Genomic DNA, 12,736 nt, shown 5'->3' with positions numbered 1-12,736 from the left:
TCTCTACGGTAGAGAAGGCCGTGGATAGACATGTCAGAATGGGAATGGGACGTAGAATTAAAATGTGTGGCCACTAGAAGATCCTGCTTTCCCTAGCGGACAGAGCGTAGGTGTTCAGCAAAACGATCTCCCAGTCTGTGTTGGGTCTCGCCAATATATAGAAGGCCACATCGGGAGCACCGGATGCAGTATATCACCCCGCCAACTCCGCCGGTTCCGTCTTCGAGCCTACTTCTTCGGCAAAGATATGCTTCTTTTTCAGCCAGGGCTTCTTCCTTGCCTCTCTTCCATAAGTATATTTTTTTCTGGGAATGCCTTAGAGATTGTGGTGCCATGAACATCATCTCCAGTTGCAGTCACTGACTTCTGCAGTTCACTGAGTGACAGTGGCGTCACAGTAGCCTCATTTACAACTGTTTCCTTCTCTGACGACTAAGCTTAGAGGCCCGACCTAGGCAGTCATGCTGCAGTTTCATATTTTTTCCACTTTTTTATGATGGTCTGCACTGAGCTCTGATGTACGTTCATGGCCTTTGAGGTGGTTTTGTACCTGTCTCCAGACTTGTGTTTGTCTATTATTATTTCCCTGACTTGCCCGGAATGTTCTTTTGTCTTTATTTTGGTTGGTCTGTTGAAAATCTACCATACTGTTGGACCTTACAAAGAGGAAGTATTTATTCTTATGAATTCATTGAAAACAGGTGATCCTCCCATTTCTACATTAATATATTGGGTGAGTTGATAAGGCAATACTGTATATTGCACCTGAGGAAAGTTAGTATAGTAATTACAAGTGGGATGAATACTTTCTCAGCCTCACAATTTTGGTTTTTAATTTTTAGTAAATTGTTGACAAGCTTTGGAATTTTTCTCATGATGCACAATTTTTTGTAGATCAATTCAAAAATCCTGCTTCAATATATTTTAATTTTAGAAAATATGACAGTAAAATGTGAAAATATCTGTGGGGTCTGAATACTTTTTCAAGGCTCTGTACTTGTCTGAGTACCTTTTAAATATTGTGATTGTACCTGCCCCAGGAACTTCCTGTGGCAGCTCATTCCACATACTGACCACCGTATGAAAAGCTTGCCTAAAAAATCTCCCCTTCAACCTGTGCCCTCCATTTTTTGAATTCCCAACCCTGGTCACATTCACCCTATTCATTTTAAGTATCTCTATGAGATCACCCTTTGTTATCCTAAAGATAATTCTAATCTTTCACCATAACTCACCCCCTCTCTTCTTGGCAATATCACAGTAATGTCTTTTACACTCTTTCCATTTTAATGAAATCTTTTCGGTAGCAAGGTGACCATAACTGAACATGCTATTTATTCCAACTGCAGCCTTAGCAGCATCTTGTACAACTGCAATACAACATCCCAACTTCTGTATTTAGTGCTTTGACTAATAAAGGCTGCGGTACCAACAGCCATCTTCAATACCCTATCTACTTGTGGAACACTACTTTCACTGAATCATCCTAGGCCCCTCTATACTAAGCACTCCCAGGGCCTACTATTCACTGTGACAGTCCTCCCTTCATTTGTCTTCCCAAAATGCAAACATTCAAACTTATACGAATTAAACTCCATTTCCTTCACCCCCCCTTACCCAGCTGGTCAAGATTCCTCTGTAAATCCTGAGAACTATCTTTACTGTCGGTGACACTATCTGGTGTCATCTGTAAATTTACTGACCCTGCCTTGTACATTCTCTTCCATGTAATTGAAAGAACTGACAAATAGCAATGGACCCAGCACTGGGAAATGCAACTAGTCATTGGCATTCAGAACCATAGCAAAGGCCTTACTGAAGTCCATATAGACCAGGTCTGCTGCCCCATCTTCATCTACTTTCTTGAGACATAATCTTCCACACACAAAGCTATCTGTAATCAACGCCCTTCCGATGCATATATATCTTACCTCTCAGAATTTCCTCTAGTAACTTTTCTATTACAGATGTTAGGCTGACTAGTCTATAGTTTCTAGGTTTTACTTTGCAGCCCTCCTTAAAGGCACAACATTCAGCCCCTTCAGACTTCTGGATCTTCATCTGTCACTATTAATGATGCATACAGTATATCCAAGCCAGGGCTCCTTCAATCTATTCTCTAACTTCCCACAGTGTTCTTGGATATTCCTGAAAGCCCTGGTGACATATCTACCTTAATACAGTTTTATGTGCAGTTTTATACAGTAATTGTGTACAGTTTTGGTCACCCTGTTACAGGAAATAAATTAGTAAACTAGAAAGCGTGCAGAAAAGATTTACCGGTATGTTGCCTGGACTTGGCCTGGGCTACAAGAAGAGATTGGGTAGATTAGGATTTATTCCTTAGAATGTAAGAAATTGATGGTGACCTGATAGAGAGTTATATGCTATCATGAGGGGCAAAGTCTTTTCCTCAATATGGGTAAATGTGATATTGCCCATTCTGGATTTAAAAAAATATAAAAGTAAATTGTTATTTAAAGGAAGTGAACGGAAAAGAATCTGGGATGCTATAAGAAACACCAGAGGCAAGCGGGTACAGTCAGCCAGTAGTTAGGAATGTTATTGGAACGCTGGCCTTTGTTGCAAAGAGTATGGGAAAGTTTAATCCAACTTTATAGAGTGGGATGTGCTTGTATTAAAGGCAGTGCAGCAGAGGGTTACTCAGTTGATTCCTGGAATGAACATTTTGACGTAAATAGAAAGGTTGAGCAGCCTGGGCTAGTATTCATTGAGATATAGAAGAGTAAGAGGTGATCTTATTAAGTTCTTAATAATTTTATGTTCCTTATCATGGAAAATCCTCCTCTGCCTTCCTTCACCCCATGTTTTTTTTCTGATATTTCACTCAATTATTTTAGCCAGCCAAGCCAGGTGGCTAGTCTCTGCTGGGCAACTTGCCTTTGTAGAGCAATGTTAATGATCTGCATGTTAGAAGCATTGTTTAAAAGCACATTTCTGTTGAGCAAGAAGAATCTGCCTGTTTATAGACTCCTGAGTTCTCTGTGGAGTTTAGACTTAAGACACATTCATGCAGCATGGATGGTGGATGTTTCTGGTAAATTTGTGTGGACATTTGCTGATATAAATTATTCCTCCATCCAACCAGTCGTCTTCTTTCCTTGGCAATCAGTCTGGCAAATTAAAGTAGATTGTTTAGAAAACTGAAAGGCAGCAACTTAAGCTCTTAAATTCCTTTATGCACAGAAGGAGCTTGGCTGAAGAATTGGCTGTGCGATGTACAGTGCAGAGCCGTCTGGTGCCGTGATGTTGTCGCTGACCACATCTGAGTGTCAAGGCAAGGAATTTATGCATTTTAACCAGAATGTAAATGTAGGTGTTTGGGAAGGTTGTCCAAAAGAACTTATTAGTGCACTCCTAGTTTTCCCTCTGCTGCTGATGCCAGTTATCTAGGTTACTGGTGTAATGAACTCAGGCTACAGTCTCATAGCTCTCCTTCTGGAAAGCTAAGTATATCCAGTGCTGCTTTAACAAACCATTCTGATTATTTACTGGGTATGTCATATACTATCTTCTGCTTTGCCAACCTATCATCACTGAATTCCTGTGGAGCTAAAATTAGCCCCGTAGTTTTAAGTTGGCAAATGCATTGTACAGGTATCCTATTGCAGATTTACTGTCTGCATGATACAGGGAGTGTGGCCTGCCATGCGGGTTGCGCAGGGTGGTGTGCTTGGCTCACTTAGGGTGGGCTGTTGAGGTGGGATGTTTAGCCCATTATTAGGTCTAGTTTGTTATTCACCTTTGCACTTGTGTTTGATTTGTGGGGGTGGAACTCTGGAAACAGTGCATTATAGTTTCCAGAGAGCTTCATCTCTTGACGCACTCATTGGAAGATTTGCAGACATATGGAAACCATTCTGAATTCCTGACGTTTTCACCAAGGTAGGAGTTGAACAGGTATTGCTGAGTTTTACACCATACTCTCTGCAAGTTACCAATTTGTGTGCATTGGTTTATCATTGTAGCTAACTTTACAAGAGCAACTTTGTCATCTCACGGTTCCGAGGTCTGGGGTCTGAGTCCATAGGACACTCAAAGCAGCTGCGCAGGTTGATTCTGTGGTTAAGAAGGCGTACGGTATATTGGCCTTCATCAATCGTGGAATTGAATTTAGGAGCCGAGAGGTAATGTTGCAGCTATATAGGACCCTGGTCAGACCCCATTTGGAGTACTGTGCTCAGTTCTGGTTACCTCACTACAGGAAGGAAGTGGAAACTCTAGAAAGGTTGCAGAGGAGATTTACAAGGATGTTGCCTGAATTGAGTAGAATGCCTTATGAGAATAGGTTGAGTGAACTCGGCCTTTTCTCCTTGGAGCGACGGAGGATGAGAGGTGACCTGATAGAGGTGTATAAGATGATGAGAGGCATTGATCGTGTGGATAGTTAGAGGCTTTTTCCCAGAGCTGAAATGGTTGCCACAAGAGGACACAGGTCTAAGGTGCTTGGGAGTAGGTGCAGAGGAGATGTCAGGGGTAAGTTTTTTACTCAGAGAGTGGTGAGTGCATGGAATGGGCTGCTGGCATCGGTGGTGGAGGTGGATACAATAAGGTCTTTTAAGACACTCTTGGATAGGTACGTGGAGCTTAGAAAAATAGAGGCCTAGTAATTTCTAAGGTAGAGACATGTTCAGCACAACTTTGTGGGCTGAAGGGCCTGTATTGAGCTGTAGGTTTTCTACGTTTCTACTTCTGAGTTTGCGAGGGTCTTGGAGCAGGACCAGGTGAAGGGAGGGATTGGGGTTAAAGGCTAGTGGCAAAGGAGCTTAAGTGGAAAGATGCGAGAATCCTACTGAAGTTCGGGTGCTTTAGGATAAGTTGCTGTGATGGTTAGTGTGTTGGGAGATGGGGAGGAGTCTACTACAGGATAGATGGTACAGAATTCATCCTTTGATAGGGTGGAGGTTGAACTCTGTGTTCTGACAGGGCAGAAAGGGTGATTCTTTGCTGGGGGCGCTTTTTCCCTGGAGAAGATGATATGGTCAAGCGCTGCCTCTTGATGTTGACTACACATTCACTTATTCTCCTACACCCCACTGAAAAATGTCCCAAGCTGCTCAATCTCTCTCCATAACTGGCACCTCAAGTCCTAGCAATAACCTTGTAAATCTACCCTGCATTATTTCCAGCTTAATGGCAAATCTTCTACGTCAGCATGGCCAAATGGTCCAAGTGTGGCCTCACCAATGTCTAATATGACAATGTCTAGCAACATAACATCTATACTGACTGATGAAGGCCACCCTGTCTATCTGTGGCACCACTTGCAGGGAATCATGTTGGTACTCCTAGATCCTTCTGTTCTGCAACACTCTGCAGGGCCTGACTGTTCACTGTGAAAATCCTGTCTTCCCAAATGCAACACCTCACACTATCCAAGTAAAACTCCATTTGCCATTCCCAGGTCCAGTTACTCCTCTGATGACGATCCTTCTGTAAATCTTAACCATTTTTACTGTCAGTGACACCACTTATTTTCATCTGCAAACTTTCTAGCCATGCCTTGTAATTCTATTCCACATTATTAGATGATAAATAGCATTAGAACCAGGGGAGCACCACTTGTCACAGGCCTCCGGTCCAAGAAACAATCTTCCATCATTGGTTTCTGTCTACCATTAAGCCAATTGTGTATCCACAAGTCAGTCCTATTGAAGGGTCTCGGCCCAAAATGTTGATTGCTATTTCTCTCCATAGATGCTGCCTGTCTTGCTGTCATTCACCCTATCTACACCCCTCATAAGTTTTGTTTACCTCGATAACAGCTCCATTCTCCTATGATCCATAGAATAAAGTCCTAACCTATTGAAACTTCCCATATAATTTGGGTCCTCAAATCCTGGCAGCATTTTTGTAAATTTTCTCTGCACCCTTTCAAGCTTAATATCTTTCCTGTAGGTAGGTACCAGAACTACACAATTCTAAATTCAATCTTCCCAACATCTTATATAACTTCTACATAACATTCCAACTCTTGTACTCAATGCCCTGGTATATGAAGGCTAATATTCTAAAAGCTTTCTTTACTACCCTATCTACAAACCCCATTTCCAGAAAAGTTGGGATATTTTCCAAAATGCAATAAAAACAAAAATCTATGATATGTTAATTCACGTGAACCTTTATTTAACTGGCAAAAGTACAAAGAAAAGATTTTCAATAGTTTTACTGACCAACTTAATTGTATTTTGTAAATATACACAAATTTAGAATTTGATGGCTGCAACACATTCAACAAAAGTTGGGACAGAGTTAAAATAAGATTGAAAAGTGCACAGAATATTCGACTAACAGCGGTTTGGAAGACTCCACATTAAGCAGGCTAATTGGTAGCAGGTGAGGTATCATGACTGAGTATAAAAGTAGCGTCCATCAAAGGCTCAGTCTTTGCAAGCAAGGATGGGTCATGGCTCACCCCTTTGTGCCAAAATTCATGAGAGAATTGTTAGTCAGTTCAAAAGGAACATTTCTCAACACAAGATTGCAGCGAATTTAGGTCTTTCAACATCTACAGTACATAATATTGTGAAAAGATTCAGAGAATTCAGAGATATCTCAGTGCGTAAAGGGCAAGGTGGGAAACCACTGTTTATTGTGCGTGATCTTCGAGCCCTCAGGCAGCACTGCCTAAGAAACTGTCATGCTACTGTGACAATTATAGCCACCTGGGCTCGGGAGTACTTCGGAAAACCATTGTCACTCAACACAGTCCGTCGCTGCATCCAGAAATCCAACTTGAAACTGTATTACGCAAGGAGGAAGCCATACATCAACTCTATGCAGAAACGCCGGCAAGTTCTCTGGGCCCGAGCTCATCTCGGATGGACCGAAAGACTGTGGAACCGTATGCTATGGTCAGATGAGTCCACATTTCAGCTAGTTTTCAGAAAAAACTGGCATTGAGTTCTTCGTGCCAAAGATGAAAACGACCATCCAGTTTGTTATCAGCGAAAGATGCAAAAGCCAGCGCCTGTGATGGTATGGGGGTGCATCAGTGCCCACGGCATGGGTGAGTTGCATGTATGTGAAGGTAACATTGACTCTGAGGCATATATTAGGATTTTAGAGAGACATATGTTGCCATCAAGGTGACGTCTCTTCCGAGGATGTCCATGCTTATTTCAGCAGAACAATGCCAGACCACATTCTGCACGGGCTACAACAGCATGGCTTTGTAGACACAGAGTGCGTGTGCTTGACTGACCTGCTGCCAGTCCAGATCTATCTCCTATTGAAAATGTATGGGGCATCATGAAGAGGAGAATCAGACCACGGAGACCACGGACTGTTGAGCAACTGAAGTCTTATATCAAGCAAGAATGGGCAAAATTTCCAATTGCAAATCTACTACAATTAGTATCCTCAGTTCCAAAATGATTAAAAAGTGTTATTAAAAGGAAAGGTGATGTAACACAATGGTAAACATGCCTCTGTCCCAACTTTTGTTGAGTGTGTTGCAGCCATCAAATTCTAAATTTGCGTATGTTTACAACATACAATTAAGTTGGTCAGTAAAACTATTGAAAATCTTTTCTTTGTACTTTTGTCAGTTAAGTAAAGGTTCACGTGAATTAACATATCACAGATTTTTGTTTTTATTGCATTTTGGAAAATATCCCAACTTTTCTGGAAATGGGGTTTGTACTTGAGATGTCAATTTCAAGGAATTTACTGATCTGTATTCCCAGGTGTCTTTGTTCTACTACACTCTTCAGAGCTCTGCCATTGACCCTGTAAGTCTTACCCTAGTTTATCTTCCCAAAGTGCCGCACCTCACATTTAGCTGCAATAAATTCTATCTTCCATTTTTCAGCCCACTTTTGTAGTGGGTCCAGATCCGCAGCAAGCTTTTATAGCCTTCCTCACTGTCTGCTACATTCCCAATTTTAGTGTCATCTACAAATTATTCACCTCGTTTACTACGTCCGAATCAGACTCAGGTTTAATATCACTGGCATATGTCGTGAAATTTGTTAACTTAACGATGGTGGTATGTTGCAATACACGATAATATAGAAAAAAGTTAATCAATTACTGTAAGTATATAAGTATATTAAATAGTTAAGTTAAAAAAAGTGCAAAAATAAAAATAATATAAAAAAAGTGAGGTAGTGTTCATGGGTTCAATGTCCATTTAGGAATCGGATGGCAGAGGGAAAGAAGCTGTTCCTGAATCACTGAGTGTGTTCCTTCAGGCTTCTGTACATCCTGATGGTAACAGTGAGAAGAGGGCATGTCCTGGGTGATGGGGTTCCTTAATAATGGATAGTGCCTTTCTGAGGCTCTGCTCCTTGAAGATGTCTTGGATACTACAGAGACTAGTAACCAAGATGGACCACCAGCCAACCAGAAAAGAATCCCTTTATTCCCACTCTTTGCCTCCTGCCAGTAAGCCATGCTTTATCCATGCTAGAATCTTTCCTGGAATACCATGTGCTCTTAACTTGTTAAGATGCCGCTTGTGTGGCACCTTTTCAAAGGCCTCTCCTTTATCTATCCAGTTTGTAATTTCTTCAAAGAATTTCATAAGCTATGTCAGGCAGGATTTTTTCTTGAGGAAATCATTCTGACTACGGCCTATTTTATCATGCGCTTCCATGTACCCTGAAACTACATTCTTAACAATCAATTCCAGAATCTTCCCAACCTTAATCCTTAACCTTAATCTTAAATTCGGCAATGCTAAACCACCATCTTTCTTGGACTTCTGTAAATATTTTTTACTTATCCTGGGATTTTTATTCTACCATATATAAAAGGAAATTTTAGAATCAGTAGTATCAAAAAAAGATTTAGAAATAAAAATTGGTACCACTTGAAATAAATATAAAAATTTAGGTAAAATAGTCATTTTAATAGCATTGATTCAACCAATCAGTGATGGAGACAATGGGGACCATTTATTAAGCAGTTGTTTAACCTGACTAATTAACGGTGAAAAATTGAGCTTGGATCGGTCCTTATGTCTCTTAGCAATTTTAACCTCCAAATAAGTAAAATAGTAATCAATCTGAATGGTGAACATCTATAAATGGGAACCTGCATATTTAGTGGAAAAAGTTCGCTCTTACCATGATTCAGTTTGTAACCAGCAAAACTAATAAACTGAGCAAGCGAAGGTAATACTGCCGGAATGGATTTCTCATGGTTAGAACTATATAATAGTAAATCATCTGCATATAGTGATAATTTATGTATCTCATTCCCACGAGTAATACCAAATGTATTAGGAGAGTCGCGAATAGCAATAGCTAATGGTTCCAGGGCAATATCGAATAATAATGGTCTAAGAGCACAACCCTGCCTAGTACCACAGAATAACTGGAAAAAAAAGGGAGATCTTTGATTATTGGTAAATACCGAAGCCAGAGGAGTAAGGTATATCAATTTAATCCAAGATATAAATATCAGGCTAAAATTGAATTTCTCAAGCGTATTAAACAAATATGTCCATTCGACTCTATAAAAAGCTTTCTCAGCGTCCAATGAGATTACACATTCAGGAGTTCTAGGTAAAGAAGTATAAACAATATTCATTAATCTAATATCAAAGAAGGAGTAACAATTTTTAATAAATCCACTCTGATCGACAGAAATAATTTAAGGCAATACATTCTCTAGTCTCGTTGCCAATATTTTAGAAAAAATCTTAGAATCCACATTCAGCAAAGATATAGGCCTATAAGATGCACGTTCAGTAGGATCCTTATCTTTTTTAAGAATTAGGGAAGTAGAAGCTCGATAAAAAGATTGAGGTAATTTACCTATAGATACTGCATCCCTTAAAGGTTCTACATAACCAAGAAGAAAGTATAGTGGAGAAGGATTTAAAAAATTCTACTGTATAACCGTCTGGACCAGGTGCTTTACCTGAATTCATCAAAGAAATAGCATTTTTTATTTCTTCTACCATAATAGGTACATCTAGTTTTAAATGTTCATTGGGTGGTAATTTTGGAATATTCAATTTCTTTAAAAATTCGTGCATTAAAGTGGAGTCTTCAGGAAATTCTATTGGTATAAAATTCTTGAAATGATTTGTTTATCTCATCATGATCAACCGTCAGACTACCATCTTTTTTATGAATCTTAACAATCTGGCATTTAACCGAAGCCGATTTCAATTGATTAGCTAGTAGTTTCCCAGTTTTATCACCATGTATATAGAATTGACACCTAGTTTTAATTAATCGATTTTCAATCAGAGATGATAGTAATAGACTATGTTCCATTTGAAGTTCGACTCTCTCTTTATAAAGCTCCTGATTAGGAATAATAGAATATTTCTTGTCAACTTCTTTGATCTTGTCAACCAGCTTAAGTATTTCATTATTAGCTTGCTTTTTCAGTCCAGCAGAATATGAAATAATTTGACCACGAATATATGCTTTAAAAGTATCCCATAGTACCCCGCTGGAAATTCCCTCCGTGAAATTCGTTGTGAAGAAAAAATTAATCTGTTCCTCAATAAAATTAACAAAGTCCGAGTTCTGAAGCAGAGTGATATTAAATCGCCATTGTCTAGTACTAGAAGGTGTATCCATTGACTTAATAGATAGTTTCACTGGCTACTGATTCTTGAAAGATCATTAATAATGCAGTAACGACCAGTCCTATCCTCCATAATTATCTTGAAACTAATGGAATTAGGATCACCAGATCCAAAGTGTTCCCCTACTCCACTCCTTGTCATCTAAGAGGATATCCTGTATCATGCTTTCTTCCTTTGGGACCGCCACATATTGATCAAGAAAAACTCTCCTGAATACACTTGACAAATCCAATCCAATCCCTTTGCCTTCATCAGCCTTCATGGTTACTTCTTCAAATAACTCAGTCCAGTTTGTGAGACATGATCTCCCACGCAAAGCCATGCTGACTATCCCTAGTCAACTCAAGTCTTTTCAAATGTTTTAAGGCTCTTACCATTTACTGTGTATACTCTGCTCTTACATTTGACTTTCCAAAGTGCAGCATATCACATTTGTCCGGATTAACTTCCTATCTGATACTTCTCTGCTCATATTTCCAACTGGTGCTTCCAACCCCTTCATTAACCACAATTCCACCAATTTTTGCATTGTCTGAAAATTTACTAATCAGCCCATCTACATTTTTATCCAAATCATTTACAGTATATGTAATCTCAATAGCAGAGGTTCCAGCACGGATCCTTGCAGAGCACCACTGGACATCGGCTTCCAGTCAGAATAACTCCTGTCCACCTGGTACATGAAAGCTAATTACTGGGAGACTGATTATGTCAGTGCTGCGATGTGGGAAATGCAGAGGTCCACCTGGCAGAGTTCGATCCAAGATTAGTTGGAAAAACTAACAGTTGATCTGTTGCTGGTGGATTACAATAGCCTGGGTAGAAGAGAACTTCCCTTGTCCATCTTCTTGCCTGGGAATCTGAGTGGGAGCTGCTCCATATCTGGGGTGAGTATGGTCAGATGAGACATTTAGGCTCAGCGGATGGAGAGTGGGAACAGCTTGTGCCCAGGGGTGCTGGTACTAATTTAGGTTCTGCTTGGTCTGGTGTTGGAATCAAGAGGGACCAGTACAGCTTCTGTGATCTATAAAACACATAGAAGTTTCAGTGTGAAGTATTGTCTGAAAATCCTTTCTGGATTCAAACTGCTTGGTTAATGTAAGCAGGGGATCTTGAGCTTTAGGCCACAATAAGTGCAGTCTCAGTCTCTTTGGTTTGGACTATGATCTAAATGCGATTATTATTTGATTGGGAAGGTGTTGTTATGGAATTGCATTATTCTGTTACTGCAGTAGAATTGTGGGTCAGATTTTTTCTTTTAGAAATGAACCTTGTCTTTTTTTTCCCAAATGCTGATGTACATTGTTCCCTGTTGCAGGTCAGTGATTTTGGTGACACCACAAACTGGCCGACTCCTGGTGAAATCGTCAATAACAAGGTATTGCTGTCAAGTTCATTATATTCACTGGTGAATAGTTAAAGCGGGATATCGAGATGGAGCTAAAATCCTTTGGGGTGTTCAGAAAGTCCGATGATGGGAAATGGCCACTAGGCTCATTGAATTTATTGCATGTCCCCCTCCCTTTCCACTGCTCTTTCCCCATGGCATTGCATTTTTTTCTTCACTTATAGAACACTCAGCACAGAAAACAGGCAATTCGGCCCTTCTAGTCTGTGCCCAAACTTTATTCTGCTAGTCCCATTGACCCGCACCCAGTCCATAACCCTCCAGACTTCTCCCATCCATGCATCTATCTATCCAATTTGTTCTTAAAACTTAAGAGTGAGCCCACATTTACCACGTCAGATGGCAGCTTGTTCCACACTCCCACCACTCTCTGAGTGAAGAAGTTCCCCCAGTGTTCCCCCTAATCTTTCCCCTTTCACCCTAAAGCCATGTCCTCTCGTGTTTAACTCTCCTAATCTAAGTGGAAGGAGCCTACTCGCATCTACTCTGTCTATACCCCTCATTATTTTGTAAACCTCGATCAAATCTCCCCTCATTCTTCTGTGCTCCAAGGAATAAAGTCCTAACCTGTTCAGTCTTTCCCTGTAACTCAACTCCTGAAGACCCGGCAGTATCCTAGTAAATCTTCTCTGCACTCTTTCAATCTTACTGATATTCTTCCTATAGTTACGTGACCAGAACTGCACACAATACTCCAAATTTGGCCTCACCAATGGTCTTATACAACCTCGCCATAACATCCCAACTCCTATACT

The 12,736-nt window shown here is 40.3% G+C and overlaps 1 protein-coding gene across 2 annotated transcripts in view; it reads left to right on the top strand.

Moving 5' to 3' along the window:
• larp1 (La ribonucleoprotein 1, translational regulator) overlaps positions 1-12,736 on the top strand; it is a 176,155-nt gene that overhangs the window by 53,812 nt on the left and 109,607 nt on the right. For both annotated transcript variants that reach the window (XM_063053114.1, XM_063053113.1), the window contains exon 3: positions 11,892-11,951. In XM_063053114.1, the coding sequence (XP_062909184.1) occupies positions 11,892-11,951 (60 nt within the window). The remainder of the gene's footprint in view (positions 1-11,891; positions 11,952-12,736) is intronic.

The sequence above is a fragment of the Mobula hypostoma genome, chromosome 7, assembly GCF_963921235.1.
Source record: "Mobula hypostoma chromosome 7, sMobHyp1.1, whole genome shotgun sequence".
In the NCBI taxonomy this organism is placed as follows: Eukaryota; Metazoa; Chordata; class Chondrichthyes; order Myliobatiformes; family Myliobatidae; genus Mobula; species Mobula hypostoma.
This window is presented reverse-complemented; position numbering and strand designations above follow the sequence as displayed.